Genomic DNA, 16,987 nt, shown 5'->3' on the forward strand with positions numbered 1-16,987 from the left:
TGCTTTCATAGTGGTAAAGTCTTTTAAGATGTTACAAATTACTGCCTCCTTCATTTAAATCTCTACTTAATTGAACAGTTCTTAAGTAAAGAGGATGAAGGATTATGTTAGACTTGCCATCTTTAAGGAACTGAAGGTGTTAGATTAGGGGCTGAGGAGGAAAAAAGATTCTTCCTATCAAACTTAGTGTCTGGTTTGCCGACCACCATCTCTGGAATGTGTGGTGGTTTTGCCCTTGACGGTTTTCTGAAAATGAAAATAATTGTTCCAGCCATCTTTTGAAGCAAAAATGAGGATTTATTACATAGAACAAAAGATTAGGGTGTGATATCAAAATACTGCTATGTGACAGTGAAGATGACAGAGGTGCCCTCCAGCCTCAGGACTGCTCAACTCTTGGCACCTGAAGCTTCTTTTCTATAATAGATGAAGATTTTATCACTTTCCTAGTCTACCCAGCTGCCTGCTCTGAGCATGCGGTCAAGCTGAATGGATGTCATTTGTCACTATTAGGGAAATCACATATAGACCTACCTAGTAAGTTTAGATGAAAGAAATTGTGGCAAAGCCTGGGTTTTCTGAGTTACAAACTTTCACTCAAATCACAGTGGCTTGTAGATGAGCATGAACGCTGGATATGAGCAGGACCATGGACAGCACCAAAGGTAGGGCTTGTTGGGATTGGCAGGCATCAGTGGGCGGGTACAAGTGGACCTCCCCCTCCTCTTGAGTAAGGAGACCTCACAGACACAGATAGGAGATGCCAGGATATGGTTTTCGGATTGTATTCTTTTAGTTGGAAATGATGACAGCAATTCAATTCAAAGTAACTTAGGTTAAAAGAGGCATTTATTGGCTGGCATAACTTAAAAGTCCAGGCACAGATCTGACTTTAGGCCTGGATAAATGCAGAGGCTCAAGTGATGTTATGTGGGCACACCTTATCACCCTACCTCTAGGCTCTACTTTCTCTGTACTAGATTTCTTCTCTCCATCTGGTGACCCGTGGAATTTCTAGACTTGCTTAATACCACCTGAGCAACCCCAATGTAAAATGCACTTATCCCTTTCCTGATTGTGCCAGCCAGAGTGCCAGTACTAATACTTAATAGCTTTGATTGGCTCAGATTGGATCACATGCCCATTCCTGAATCAATCGCTGTGACCAGCAGGATGGAGTATTTCCACTGGCCAGGCCAGGCCCACATGACCACTCCTGGAGCCAGCACCACTCATGTTACATGGAATAATTGAGGGAGAGTGGTTCTTCAAAGGAGTATTAGAATGCTGTCATCACAAAATAGAATAGGCAGAACCACAGATGCCCACTAGCCCAATCAAGACGACCAAAGGGAAAGATCTGAATTAAGCAATAGATCCCCCTACCTCTCAGGAAATCAGACCTCCCCATTTTCTATTAGGACTGGGACCATCTGACCCATAGCTCAGCCTTGCTTACTGGTACTGAAATACAAAGCATTGACATTGGAGTAGGTGTTTGGGGAGGAGGAAAGTGTATTAACATTGGAGAAATCTTGTGTGCTAAAGACCTACAAGTGTCCCCAAAATATCAAGCTCTTCTTATCAACACAGATGAAAATAAAAGAGAATACAGCACATATCCTTTAGGTTAGAGCTCAAATGTCACTGCCTTAGAAAGGTCCTTTCTGACTGACACCCTGTTTAAAGTGACTTCCTCCAATCCCTATCTCATGTCCTCTTTATTTTCTTCATACCACTCATCAGAATCTACAATAATCATACTTATAGACTAATTGTTATCTTTTTCCCTGCACTGAAATTTAATCTGAAGAACGGGAGACTTGTTTATGTTGTTTACAGCTACATAATATAGCCGACTCCAGGCACAGTGCTTGTCACATAGTAATTGTGCAAGAAATATTTTTTGATTCAAATAATCAGTGGAAACTCCTGGGCCATGTCCCAGGAGGTCATGGAGCACTTAGTGTTAAATATTTCTGTCAATCAGCTTTTTTCTTTGTAATCTTTAGAGATATTTAAAAAGAAATAATGATTTTGTGAAAAATATATTTTCTTACAAAATATAAGGGGTTTTTAAGTTGCCAAGGACAATTCTTGGAATTTTCCTGGATCTGAGAAGCCTCATGGATGCTCTGCCCTTTGCTTAACTTTCTGTGGATCTCCCTCTTTTCAGAAGTGCTGTCGCTTTGTGTCCCTGTGAGACACTTGACACAGTTGGCTCTGTAGAAAAAGAAGAGCACGGAGGTTTGTGGACCTCTCTTTATCTCCCTGCCAGATTGTAAGCTGTTGGAGGTCAAAGGCTGGTTTCTACTGACCTTTGTGTCCACACAACACCTAACACAGTGTTTTATGCATAATGAGTGGGTGTTGGTTGGCTTGAAATGCATGGCATTTAATTAAATCTCTAAATTATTGTGTCTGCCATAGTGACCTAAAACTTGACAACGTGATGCTGGATTCTGAGGGGCACATCAAGATTGCTGATTTTGGCATGTGTAAGGAAAACATCTGGGATGGGGTGACAACCAAGACATTCTGTGGCACTCCAGACTACATCGCCCCCGAGGTGAGAGCTGCTGGGCGCATGTTCACATTGCGGTGGTGTACCCTCTGCTCCCCAGATGGCCGTGTGAGAGCTGGGAAGGGTCGAGGGTGGTACCTTGCAAGGGAGCCTCGGGCAGATTCTTATTCTATACTCTAAATCCTCCCTTTGAGATCACACATGCAAATTAATTTAGCACACATCCAGAAGCCCAAGCCCAAAATACATCAAGGTTTGGGAGAAAATTTAAATAAAACTCAAAAGAACCATCCAACACACATCAGTAAAATTCTTCATCAAACTGCTGTGGCTCAGGGCCATGTGATACTGCCTAATTATGACATTGAAATGTTTATTGAGAGAGAAAGAGCAGATCCCCTAGGCTGGCATATGACATGGGATCTGCGTCCTGTGTATGTCCCTCAGTAGGAAAATGGACAATAGCCCATGATTTATTTATAGCATGAAATACTACCAGGCACCAATTCAGAAAAGTGAGTTAGATGTATATGTAGATATGAAAAGATCTTCAAGACACATTGTTAAGAGAAAAAAATTAAGGTACAGAATGACAAATACAAGGCCAGGCGTGGCAGCTCACACCTGTAATCCTAGCACCTTGGGAGGCAGAGGCAGCTGGATCACTTGAGCCCAGGAGTTCCAGACTAGCCTGGGCAACATGGTGAGACCTTGTCTCTACAAAAATTAGCTGGGTGTGGTGGCATGTGCCTGTAGTCCCAGCTACTTGGGAGGCTGAGGTAAGAGATTCACCTGAGCCCAAGGAGGTCCAGGCTGCAATGAGCTGTGGTTACACCACTGCACTCTAACCTGGGTGACACAGTGAGACCTGTCTCCAATTAAAAAAAAGACAAATACAATATGATACTAATTATGGATAAAACAGAAATACACAGAACACTGCTCTGTTTTCAATGAGTATGGAGATATATATATATATATATATGCACGTAAAAGCATGCAAAAATCTGGAATATTTCAGACTGATTTTATAACACTGGTTACCTCTGAGGATAAGGGAATTGTAAAGAGAAATTTAGCTACTTCTGTATACTGCTGACATTTTTTACAAGGTAAATGTATTTGTGTATTACTTGAGTAATAAAGTAATTCTTTAAAAATAATAAGGCTTCATTCAGAGCCAGTGAAGTTTTCCCTATGTGATATATTTTGGTCTATTATCATCTTGTTAATTAGTTAGGATATCAGACACAATCTATAACACAACTTCCTGGTAGGCCATGGGTTCCATAATCTCTGGTTATCAACTCTAACTGCAGTATAGAGTCATGAGGGAGCTTTTACAATGCAGGATGCAGCTGAGGCATGGTGGCTCACCACTGTAATCTCAGTGCTTTGGGAGGCTAAGGCAAGAAGACTGCTTCAGGGTAGGAGTTTGAGACTGTACTGGACAACATAGTGAGACCCTAATCTCTACCAAAAAATTCTTTAAAAATTTGCCAGTTGCAGTAGCTCACATCTACTGTCTCAACTACTCAGGAGGATAAGGTGGGAGGATCCCTTGATCCCAGCACCCCATCATGCCACTGCACTCCAGCCTGGGTAACAGAGCAAGTCCCTGTCTCAAAAAAAAAAAAAAAAAAAAAAAAAGTGGGATGCCCAAGCATCATCCCATTAGAATCTCTGCAGGGTGAGGCCCAGGATCTGTGGTTCCTAGAAGTTACTCATTGGTCATGATTCAGGCAAACACAAGAAAACCTGAACTGTGTTGCTGGTCAAGTTGCCTCTCCCTCCAACCTGCAGATGAGAGGGACAAGCTGCAGGGCAGGCTTTGTCATGAACTAACCACATCACTTCTGGCAACTGCTCCGACATCCCAGGCTCTAGTTTCCTTTGTAAAAGGATTAACTTGTTGGGTTGTCAGGAGGATCAAATAAGACTTGAAGTACTTTAAAACTGTGAAAACACTTTCAATGAGAAGTGTTCTGGAACGGTTTCCCTTCCTTGTCTTGCGGGTTACTTCTCAGTGTGCATTTCATTCATTTATAAGTGACAAGTAAAATTGTATACATTTATCATGTGCAACATGTTGTTCTGAAATACATATACATTGTGAAGTGGCTAAGTTGAGTCAATTAACACATTTATTATCTCACATGCTTATTTTTTTTTGTGGTAAGAACACTTAAAAATCCCTCTTAGCAATTTTCAAGAATACAATAGATTGTTATTAAGTATAGTTACTGTTTTATACGATAGATCTCTTGAATTTATTCCTCCTACTTAACTGAAATTTTGTATCCTTTAGTCAACATCTCTGCATTTCTGATTTGGGAATAGAAATCAAAGTGGGAGATAGAGATCAAGAAATGACATTCACTTTACAGCCAAGTTTGCTCAAATAACCCTTTTTGAGTTAAACAAGCAGTAACTGAATTATAAAACATTCTAGCTAACATTTTGAGGGCATAATATGTGAAAGCCACCTAATATCTCATTCATCCTCATATAACCCCAGGATATAGCTATTATAGAAGTTAAGTAGCTTCTTCTGTGGTCACACAACCAGTAGACAACAGTCAGGATTCAAAGTCAGACTGCCTGACCCTCAGACCTCAGCCTTTAGCCTTTGCTGTATTACCTCTTAACCTCTGACGTGGTTAGTTTTATATCCCTACCTACTGAAAGATAGAGAGTCATCTGACTCTTCTAGACTTTTCCGTGCTCTGGCAGTTTGGTAATATGAATTAAAAACTTCACAACCGTACATACCATATGATCCACCAATTGTACATCTAAGAATTTATCCTAAGGAAATACTTGGACAGATGTCCAAATGTCTAATTACAAGAATATATGTTACAGCATTGGAAGAAACCTAATCAACTGGAAATTTTTAAGGTACATTTTGATATATCCATTCAACGGAATGCTATGCAGAGATAAAAACTGATTATGTTCATATACAAATATTAAATTGGCAAGGAAAATTTAAGTGAATAAGAGGCTTTATTAAAGTTCTAGTGCCCATAATCCCAGTGCTTTGGGAGGCCAAAGCAGGAGGATTGCTTGAGTTTGAGATCAGCCTGGGCAACATAGAGAGACCCCATCCCTACAAAAATTTAAATAATTAGCATGGTAGTGAGCGCCTGTAGTCCCAACTATGCAGGAGGCCGCGAGGATTGCTTGAGCCCAGGAAGCCAAGGCTTGAGTGATGAGCTATGATATCACCACTGCACTCTAGCCTAGGTGACAAAAAGAGACACTATCTCAAANAAAAAAAAAAAAAAAGAAAGAAAGAAAGAAAAGAAAAGAAAAAAAAAATGGTCCACATACTAAAGTGTTTATGTAAAGCACACACATATGCACAGAGTTCAATATGTATTCAGAGAAAAGACTATGGAATGAAGTAGACCAAACATTAGTCATAAATTTTCTCTTAATAAAGGACTATGGGTGATTTTCACTTTATTATCTTAGATTGTCTATCTTTTATAAACAAAGTAAAATAGTAACAAATATTATTGCCTTTTAAACTTTTTGATTTTTAATTATGTTTTAAAAGCATGTAACATAAAATGTTCTATTTTAACCATTTCTAAGTGTACAGCTTAGTAGTGTTAAGTATACTTAACATCATTATGTAAATGTTATAACTTTTACAATGAAGAGTAAAGACAGTTTTTCCTCTTAAAAGTTTCACGCTCACTGTTTTGAAAATAATAATAATAATAATACACTGTACTAGTGCTTTGAAAAGGCAATGTGACAGCCACAGGTATTTGTCTAGATGCAGGTGCCCCTGCAAAGCATGTCTGTCATTCCCTGAGTAGCTATTGTAAAGAAATAGCTCAGCTGGGCACTGGCCTTCTTGTAAAAGAAGAGTGGAATCTGTCTCCAGCAGAAACATGAACTGCAAACCTCCCTGATAGGATACCTTCTGTTTTCTAGATAATTGCTTATCAGCCCTATGGGAAGTCCGTGGATTGGTGGGCATTTGGAGTCCTGCTGTATGAAATGTTGGCTGGGCAGGTAATTGAATTTTAAGTGATCTATAAGAAAAGTCTTCCCTACCCACCTCCACATGGTTTCTTTGGGAGAATGCATCCGTTTGGTAAGGTCGGAAACTCCATGACTTTCCCAGCCTTGGGGTCATGCAAGTCTGTGGTTATTTGAAAGTCTGGGCGTTTGGCTTCACTGTGGGCCCCAAGGAGGAGGGTCTGCCAGTTGAGGGGAGCTAGGGGGAGGGTTCAAGCAGGGATTCTTCTCCTCCCACCCTCCCCTGTCACACAGGCACCCTTTGAAGGGGAAGATGAAGATGAGCTCTTCCAGTCCATCATGGAACACAATGTAGCCTATCCCAAGTCTATGTCCAAGGAAGCTGTGGCCATCTGCAAAGGGGTAAGTACATCTCTTAAAGCTATGACCAGGACCACCAAATACAGGCATGTGGGCTGTACCCTGCCAAAGAACATCCCACCAGTGGGGAACAGAGCCTGAACTCCACCCTTCACTCCATCTGCCAATGTGAGAGCCCTGACGTGGAGCTGCTACCTCCTGGAGGAGAGAGCCCTTTTTTCCTAATTTGCACAGGAGTGCCATAGAGAGCTGCCTGCAGCGGTGTCTTGCTGCTGGCTGGGCTGCAGTCTCTGAACCAGCACAGGGGAATGCTTATTGAATGAACGAGGTAGAAAGCACAGAGATTTCGTCAAAGAGCTAGAAGTATGGGAAAGGGCGCAAGAGGTCTTTGGCACAACTCAGGCTATCTTGCCCTGCTCTGCTATATGTGTTTGGTTACTATTAAGAGCATGTAACTTTTGTTCTAAAAAATACCAGGCAGTATTGAGATTAAGGGATTCTCTAGATAAGCAGACTGAAATTCAATGTACTCAAAATCCCACTCTCCCCTCACCCCAACACACACACAAATGGCTAAAAGGGCATGCACTCTTGTATGTCTACGGTTTAGGCACAGGGCACCTGTGAAGAAAGCAGGACGTGTGTTTATGAGGAAGGATTGTTTTACGTCTTGTGTTAGACCAGGGTATACTCACAGTGACTTGTGTGAGATAAAGATTAGTGACCCTCACCTTTGGAGCCATCAGGTTAACCCAAAATGCTTTTCCAGAATGCACATGCTTCAGCCTCACCCCAGAGATTAAGTCTGGGTATGAATATTTTGGAAAAGTCTCCATTTGGCTTGCAGACCACTGCGTTTAAACTACTGTTGAAATGAAGTGATTTTTCAACTCTGATGGAAGCCTGAAAGCAATAGAATTAGACACCCAGAAAATATGTTCCAAGCGTAATATACTCATACAGGATTTGCTTTCCCACAACCCAGTGGTACAGGTTAGAACATGGCCATGCTTTAACCACCAGGCTCCCACCTGTGTGTCTAAATAAACCAAGGCTGCCAGTCCTAGATCTGTGGGATGCTTGCAGACTTTTCACACCCTACCTTGCTCTTCCTGACCCCAGCCAGATGCTGGATGCACTGGCTTGGGTGAAGGAAAGCTGGAAAACTCAGAAAGGCCAATCTGAGGCTTGGCTCAGTTTGGAATAGCTGGGCCAGCCTCTCAGCATAAAAGCACCTTGTCACACTAGCTAAATTCCCACTCTCAATGAATCACCTAAGGTTTGCATCTCAGCTACGTAGGCTAAGATGCACATATCCCTGGGGAAGCCACCTGTGAATTAGTCTCAATCCCGAACATCTTAAGTGAATTGCTTGAAAATATTTTCTTTGAGGGTGTGAGGCAGGGAGAGAGAACATGAAGAATAGAGAGGGGTGTTCCAGAGTTGCATTAGGAACCTAAGCAAAGCCCATAAAGAAAAAGGGGGCACACATGAAGGCCAGTACAGGCCCCCGTAGACGTGTTATTGAAGGGTGGAGGAGTAGAGAGAAGATGGCACCTGGTGCTTTTTGTTTGTTTAATAATTACCAGCTTGTAAGAATCAGGAGATTTCTCATAAAAATTCGGCTTTCAGGTTTCTCTTGAAAAATCAGATCTTGCCACATTGGCCTGTCATTCTTACAAAGCACAAGTCAGCTGGATTGGAAACCACTGCCCTCTGTAGTTGGGGCTCGCCTTCTGTAATTCACAGAAATTCTCATCCGGCCAATTCTATCCAAGTTCAAATTCTGGTTCAGGCCTTAATTGCCCTAGGACCATGGGGAAGTTGTTTGATCGTGTCTGCAGATTCAAGATAATAACAGCACTCCACACAGGGTTCTTTGATGATTAAACAGCTGAATACTGTAAATCACTTAAAGCAGAGGCGGGCAGTCTGCTCCAAACCCCTTGGAAGTTATCATTACTATTACGAGTGCTGACACTACTGTGCCATCTGCCAGGTTCCTCTTGGCATTTGAGTTTGCATCCCCTGGAATTGCAACTTTTAAAGTAGGGGATTTTGGAGATCAAGGGACTCTGCAAATCTCGATGTTTCCAATTCCTAGACACAAGGTCTTTTTATTATTATTACATATATTTTTTGAGACAATGTCTTGCTCTGTCTCCCAGGCTAGGGTGCCGTGACGTGATCATGGCCCACTGCAGCCTTGATCTCCCAGGCTCAAGCGATCCTCCTGTCTCTGCCTCCCGAAGTGCTGCGATTACAGTCATGGTCCACTGCACCCAGCCTAGGTGCAAGATGTTAAGCCACTTTCTTTGCATCTCTGGGCTTCTGTTTATTCTAAAAAATGAAATAGTAGTACTCATTGAACAGAGTTTTTGAGAACATCAAATGAGATAACATAAGAGAAAACTCCTTGCATGACATGGGCACATAGTAGGTGTTCAATACATGCACACTGTCTTCCCCTTCACACGCCTGCCCTGTCTGGACAGCTGGGGGTTCTAAGTGGGTCATGGAGTAGAGAGGATTTTCCAGGTCAGCTGCCTTCAGCTTCAGCTCCAATTAGCACTTTCCCTGGTAGAGCCGTTTTCTATTAATTCATGACCCATAACCTTCAGGATTAACTGGGGTGACTCTCTTACTATTGAGTTTGGGGACCGTTATTAATTGAGTGGGCTGAGTCCAACGCGGGCTCTTCCTTCAAGGAGGGTACTCCAAAAACGAGTGACGCTTAAGCAAGCAGCCAAATGCTTCCTCTGGAACAGCAAGCCCCAGGGGATGCGTCTGGGAGGTGATCAGAGATTGGAACAGTGATTAAATCCAGCTGTCTACATGGCTTCAGGCACATTAAAGCAGAGTGCGGGAACTGGGCAGAGACTCCGAATTAATGTCAGATGTTTCTGCAGTGCCTTTTCTTTGCTTGGCATCCTCCTGCTTAGACAGAAATGGAGTTGAGGTTTTGAAAACAGTTGCCTGTTTAATTGAAACAGTATCCTTTATATCCCCATCCCCTTAAAGGCCTGATTTTCTACCATAAAAAAAAAGTTAGTAAAACCTTACTCAGATGGTCATTCCCACTTTGAACAAGCTTGAAACAAACAGAAGCCCAAATAGGTCGCACCTTAGGGTGAAAACCAGCAGACTGAACAGCTAAGACGGAGCACAAAGCTATGAGTCCTGGACCAGGCAGAGCTCTTCAAAGCCTTGCCCTACTCCTTAGCTGTATGACCTTAGACAGATGATGGTACTTCTCTGCACCCACATCCTTTACCTGGGAAATGGGGGATAATAGTTGCTGAGGCCTCAGAGTATTGTTGCAAAGGTTAGAGACTAATGGGTAATGGCTGGGAAGCCTTTAGCACAGAGCCTGAGCACCTATGATATTGTTACTGATAAATAATAATATCAGTAACAGCTTTAGTTATCGATTGTGCAACAATCAATAACAAATAATAAATAATAATTGATTATCATATTTATCACTAACAGCTTTCATTATTGATTGTTGCACAATCAATAACGAAAGCTGTTATTGATACTATTATTATTATCAGTCTGAGTCAAAACCAAACTGCCCTTTCTTTCCTCCCATCCTAAACTTACACAAATGTCAAGGCGTGGCTCAATTTCCTTACCCCCCATAAACCTCCCCTGACAAAGCCAGGCCACAAAAATCCCTGAGAAAACCACGTGTGAAATGCCCTCCCATTTTTCTTAAAAGCCCAAGTTTTAGAGCTAGGCAGAGGTAGGGTCTGCACCCAGCCCTTACTGACTCTGCCACTTCCTATTTCTGAGTCCTTGCTGTTCCTCAACTTCTCTGAGTGTTCATTGCTGTTTTATTCAAATGGGAAAATTAGTGTACTCACCTCATTGGGTTATCATGATGATCAGGGAAGATTGTGAATGTAAATAAAGAAGTAGCTAGCTTAGAACCTAAGTCCCCAGTTAATTTCCCAACCCTGGAAGATAAACTTTCTATGACAAGTCCATGCTTGTGTGTGTGACCACAAATTATCTCGTAGGCAGGCAACAGGCTGAATGAACGTCCAACAGTGTAGGAATGAATTTCTGGGCTCATCCCTTCCCCATCATCAAGTCCCGAGCAGAATCTAAGGATTCTGCCATCATGCGCTCCTCAATGTGATATCGACTCTGGGAAGCTTTTGGACTTGCATGTTCCTTTTTATTTTTTTTTTAATTAATCACCATCTCGTTCATCTTTACTCTCTGTTCATTTGCTCAAGTCTTGAGATCAGAGATATTTTCATGCTGCTTTGGACTCATTTACAAGAGGAAGCCTGTCTGGTTTCATCTTGCAGCATCTATTCATCTTGTTATTTAGCACTCAGAGACCCAAAGATGGAGGGTTTTGATAATTAAGTAATTTAAACGGAACACCAAAGAAACCTCAGCAGCATTGTATGTAATATATGATACAAGGGAAATGAGCTGGGCTGGTTTTTGACTATTTAATGAGCTTTCAGAAAGTAATTACTCGAAACTTGGGCCCCTTTGACTAATACTTTTTCTTCTGCTTTGGCATTTTTGCAAACGCTTTACTGAGAAATGTAAATAGTATCCGAATGAATGTAGCCTTTGCTTTCGTCAATCTCCAGTTTTCTTGTTGTGGGAGGAGGGGAGTGTGACGATATTGAAACTGTCCTAATTAAATGCACTGGTAATTGCATAAAACTTATTCTTGAACTAAAATGGATCCTGCGACATTGCTAACTTAAAGTTCAGGGCCACATTCAGGCTTCGGTTTGATTCACCGGAAAGGATGGGTAGCAGCAGGCCCTGTTGTTGGGTTTTCTCCTACAAAGTCCTGGCTGGGATTCTTTGCTGGGATAAAAAGCAAAAAACAAAAATGAGTTGAGATCCTTTGTGCTTTCTTTCCTAATGCATTGGAGTAATAATTTCTGAGTGTCTCCCATTTCCTCTTCTGAAACTCATCAAATTCAATGTTTTTCGTTCTCTCGAAGCTGATGACCAAACACCCGGGCAAACGTCTGGGTTGCGGACCTGAAGGTGAACGTGATATCAAAGAGCATGCATTTTTCCGGTATATTGATTGGGAGAAACTTGAACGCAAAGAGATCCAGCCCCCATATAAGCCAAAAGCTGTAAGTAGCCCATTATCTCTGACTGTTGAGTATTCACACACAACGTATTCTTTCCTGTGCCCCGTGTTTTCCAAATGCTTCCTGAAGGGTAGACGTCGATGTGTCTACTTGAACATGGGTGTATGTGTTCACACGTATGCACAAAGTCACCAGGTACGAAGATGGACATTTCCACTGGCCAGCTCGGCCTCAATAAAGATGGAAATGACGATGCCTATTGAATTTTTGTTTCATTGATTCAATTATTGTAACTGTCTTAGCTGACAACTTTTTGAGACTGGTTCTTGGGTGAGCAGAGTTCAGATCCATTTCTGGACTGTGATAAAGGATCTAATTTTGCCCTCATTCTTTCTCTTGGTTCAACTGTGTCATTTTCTCTTCATACTGACATTGAAAAGGTCATGTTGTTTATCTCAACAGCATTTAAATTTAATTCTGAAACATACACTATCTCTGAGTTAGTAAATAAGACAGCAGTTCAGCAGCCAGCTCCCACCCAAGGCGAAGCAGAGTGAAGCAGAGACTGACATCCTCTTGAAGCGAAGACCCCCTCCTGGAGGCTTTGGGTGTGGAGATGGCTTTGACATAACTTTTATAACACAGGAATAAAACTCTCACATTTCCCACGGTCCATGTAACCACGGGAAGGTTTTCTATCCCCAAAGGCTCAGCAGGGAGTACTTGTCGGCATCAGGAAAGAAGAGTTTGCACCTGAATTAATCAAACTGTGATTCTGCTGGGAGGATATTTCCTTGTGAAATTAAATAGAGGGCAGACCTGGTGACTTGATGATGGTTGTAGAACTACTGACTGAGGCTGAAGAGTGACTATAAACACCGCCATTGAAACCTAATGTTGTGAGGGTCTGGGTTGTTAGGATGAAGAAGATCATAACGGTAGTTATTTTGATACTAGTATTGTTATTAATTTCTTGAGCACTTACGTGCTAGGCTCCATATTAAGCATTTCTCATGCAGCATCAAATTAAATCCACGCGACAGCCTCTGAAGGAAGGTGCTGACATTCCATGTTATGGAAGAGGAAGCAGGGTCTCAGAGAGGTTAAGTGCTCTGTTCGAGGTCACTCAGCCAGCGTGATGAAGGGAGAATCCAAGCCTCAGAAAGTCTGACTCTCTTGGAGGCCCATCAGGAAGCCCAGAGGCAAAGGGCACGTAATTCAGGAGCCTCCCAGGTGATGTTCACCTCTCCCAGTGCCGCACCTTCCCCCATCCCAGACGGCTAGAATCACAGCTCTACACCAATCTCCGTGCGTCCCGTTTCTCCCTGGATGCCTCCTGGTGTAGGAAGCCATGACCTCTAGAGGCAGCCAGTTCCACTTTATTGCCAACCTGTACACTGCCATCAGATCAGCCTTCCCAGAACTCCCGCTAGAGCCTCTCTCTCTCTGGATTAACCTTCAGACATTTTCAGATGCAGGTTCTAATTTCTTCTTCTTTTTTTTGTAGTCTCACTCTGTCACCCAGGTTGGAGTGTAATGTGTGATCTTGGTTCACCGCAAGCTCCGCCTCCCGTGTTCAAGCAATTCTTCTCCTGCAGCCTTCTGAGTAGCTGGGATTACAGGTGGCACCACCATGCCTGGCTAATTTTTGTAGTTTTAGTAGAGATGGGGTTTCACTGTGTTGGCCAGGCTGGTCTCGAACTCCTGACCTCAGGTGATCCCATCCACCTGAGCCTCCCAAAGTGCTGGGATTACAGGCGTGAGCCACCACACCCAGCCTGATTCCTTCTTGAATCCTGTGATTTCCAGTTAAACCCTGCTCCCCCCACCCGCCTCCACAAGCATGTACCATAGGACATTACTTCGAGGTGCCTGTTGTTTTCCATGACATCCACATCTATCTTAAAATACAGACACAAAATTGAGCACAATACCCTTAATCGTGCCTGACTCTTAATGAATACAGTGGATCAAATCATCCCTTGGTTATTTCAGAGCTGGTGAACTGGGACCAGTCTGTTTCCCTCTGATCCACTGTGTCATCATCTGTAATACAATGACGAGAATAGTTCTGACATCAGAGGATTGTTATGATGCATAAATCACTTCACAGGAGACTGATACATACGAGGCACTCACAGAGAGGTGATCATTGTTTTTGTTAGCTGTGTCATACATTAATTAATGTCTCAGGAGTAGGGTCTTTGAAGGGCAGAATCCTGCTGCTATTCCTTAAGATAATGTCTGTGTGTACATTGGGATTGAAATGGTGAAATATACAGACACATGTGTCATGAGCAGCATCACTGCTTTTATGGGGCCATTTGGAAAAAGATGAAAAGGTAACCTGGAAAGGAAGTGTGAGCTCTGTGTTCAGGAAACCAGGAACTCAGAGGTGAGACTCCTATGGTTTTTGTGGGGTTGTTTATGAGACCTCGAAATGTGAACCTTCCTTTCCTCACTCGGCCAGAGGAAAGATGCATGTGCTCCCATCCCCACTGGCATAGAACCCAGCGGACGCCTGGGGTCATGTTTTAGCTGTAGCACAGTGGTTTGCAAAGTGTGCTGTCCATCAGTATGCAATGTCAGCACGCAGTGTCACAGCCAGCAGTATCGGCATCACCTGGGCACTTTAGGAATGAAGATCTCGGGCTCCAACCCAGACTTCCTGAATCAGAAACTCTAGGAGTAGGGCCCAGTATTCTGTGTTTAATAGGCTCTCCAGGTACCCTGATGTGCTCTCAAGGTTGAGAATCACTGCTGTAGAGTTTAGCATTAGGTTCTCAGCCAGGGAAGCTAGGCAGAGACCAGAGGGAGGTAGCAGGGACAATCATCTTTTTTTTTTTTTTTCTTTTTTTGAAGACAGGGTCTTTCTCTGTCACCTAGGTTGGAATGCAGTAGCACAATCATAGCTCACTGCAGCCTCGACCTCCAGGGCTCAAGCAATGTTCTCACCTCAGCTTCCTGAGTAGCTGGGACTATAGGAGTGTACCACTACGTCTGCCAAATGTTTTATTTTTAATTTTAAATGAATGGGGTCTTTGCCGGGCGTGGTGCCTCACATCTGTAATCCTGGCACTTTGGGAAGTCGAGGTGGGCGAATCCCCTGAGCTCAGGAGTTTGAGACCAGCCTGGCCAACATGGTAAAACCCCATCTCTGCTAAAAAATACAAAAATTGGCTAGGTGTGTGCCTGCAATCCCAGCTATTCATGAGGCTGAGGCAGGAGAATCGCTTGAACCCAGGAGGCAGAGGTTACAGTGAGCTGAGATGGCGCCACTGCACTCTAGCCTGGGCGACAGAGTGAAACTCCGTCCCAAAAATAAATAAGTAAAAAATAATAAATGAATGAATGAATGTGGTCTTGCCAGGCTAGCCTCAAACTCTGGGCTCAAGTGATCCTCCAACAACCTCAGCCTTCCAAAGTACTGGGATTACAGGTGTGAACCACTGAGTCCAGCCAAGAGAATCATCTCTTTAAGTGGAAGACACTGGTCCTCCTTCCAGTCAGGGAGTGGGGTGGTGGCTTCCAGAAGAGGTCACAGGCTCAGCTGCCTACAGAGGCCAAGCAGATAATATGAGTGGGGGAAGAGGGCTGGTGAGATAGAAGAGAAAGTGGTGGAGATCTGTGCAAGGGAGAAAGCAGGTGAGCTACCTAAGAGGCTCTAGGGTACTTAGATACCTAAGTGATACTCACCTCCCGATGGCCTGCCTTGCAGGTTGCAGCCTCTGCAGGGCTCCATCTTCATGGTTTTCAGGGGCTAGAACTCAGTGCTGCGGGGTGCAGCAGGCCTATGAGTTGATTGACAGATCCTGTTACAGTCAGTGCAGTAGGTAGATCCTGTGTAGTAGGGCTTAGTTAAAGGGTATATAAAGTTAAGATGTTTAGATAAAATTTCACGATTTGGGCCAGGTACAGTGGCTCATGCCTGTAATCCCAGCACTTTGGGGGGCTGAGGCAAGCAGATCACCTGAGGTCTGGATTTTGAGACCAACCTCGCCAGTGTAGTGAAACACTGTCTCTGCTAAAAATTCAAAAATTAGCCAGGCATGGTGGCACTGCCTGTAATCTCAGCTACTCAGAAGGCTGAGGCAGGAGAATCGATTGAACCCAGCAGGCAAGTTGCAGTGAGCTGAGATCGCATCACTGCACTCCAGCCTGGGCGACAGAGCAAGACTCCATCTCACAAAAAAAAAAAAAAAAAAAAAAAAAAACACAAAAAAAAAAAAAAAAAAAAAAAGAAAGAAAGAAACTCATGATTTCTTTTATATACCATAACAAATTTTTGAAAATTAAACGCGGTCCGGGGCACATAGAACACATCCACACCCATATATATCCCATGCACTGTTGATTTATAGCCTCAGGGATAGTGATGATTTGATGTCAGGTTGCTATTTAGCCAGCGTCTGTTAGCACTGGTTATTTACAACCAGAGTCTATTCTGACTGTTAAATATTTTGAATAACCCCGCTAAGCAGTAATGAATAGAAAAGGTCTAGCCTTGTGCCTGGCTCATAGAGAGCACTCAGGAAAAGGTAGCTGTTATTATCATTGATAACATAAAAAAATTACAGTACTTAGTATCAACAAGATCCCTCAACTGTTCTGTATTTGGTATGATTTTCCACTGAATTCTGTCTTGAATTCCTTCATGTGGGTTGAACAATGACTTTCAAAGTACAGTGACCGGGCTGGACTACATACTTCATAATGTTCTGGTATCAGCTCTAAAGGAGCAGGCGCTTCCATCAATCTCCTTAAACTGAATTAGAAATAATAATAAATGATACATCATCCAGATGCAGTGGCTCAGGCCTCTAATACCTGCACTTTGGAAGGCTGAAGCAGGCAGATCGCTCGAGCCCAGGAATTCAAGACCAGTCTGGGCAACATGGCAAAACCGCATCTCTACAAAAAATATAAAAATTAGCGGGCATGATGGCATCCACCTGTAGTTCCAGCTACCCAGGAAGCTGAGGTGGGAGAATCTTGATCCTGGGAGGTTGAGGCTGCAGTG

The 16,987-nt window shown here is 43.0% G+C and overlaps 1 protein-coding gene across 4 annotated transcripts in view; it reads left to right on the top strand.

The window, feature by feature from the left end:
- The window catches only part of PRKCB (protein kinase C beta), a 388,392-nt gene that overhangs the window by 346,043 nt on the left and 25,362 nt on the right, over positions 1–16,987 (top strand). For all 4 annotated transcript variants that reach the window (XM_017534411.2, XM_017534410.2, XM_037740591.1 and 1 more), the window contains 4 exons: positions 2,431–2,569; positions 6,476–6,556; positions 6,818–6,925; positions 11,869–12,009. In XM_017534411.2, coding sequence (XP_017389900.1) covers positions 2,431–2,569; positions 6,476–6,556; positions 6,818–6,925; positions 11,869–12,009 — 469 coding nt within the window. The remainder of the gene's footprint in view (positions 1–2,430; positions 2,570–6,475; positions 6,557–6,817; positions 6,926–11,868; positions 12,010–16,987) is intronic.

Source organism: Cebus imitator, unplaced genomic scaffold, assembly GCF_001604975.1.
Source record: "Cebus imitator isolate Cc_AM_T3 unplaced genomic scaffold, Cebus_imitator-1.0 Scaffold85, whole genome shotgun sequence".
NCBI lineage: Eukaryota > Metazoa > Chordata > Mammalia > Primates > Cebidae > Cebus > Cebus imitator.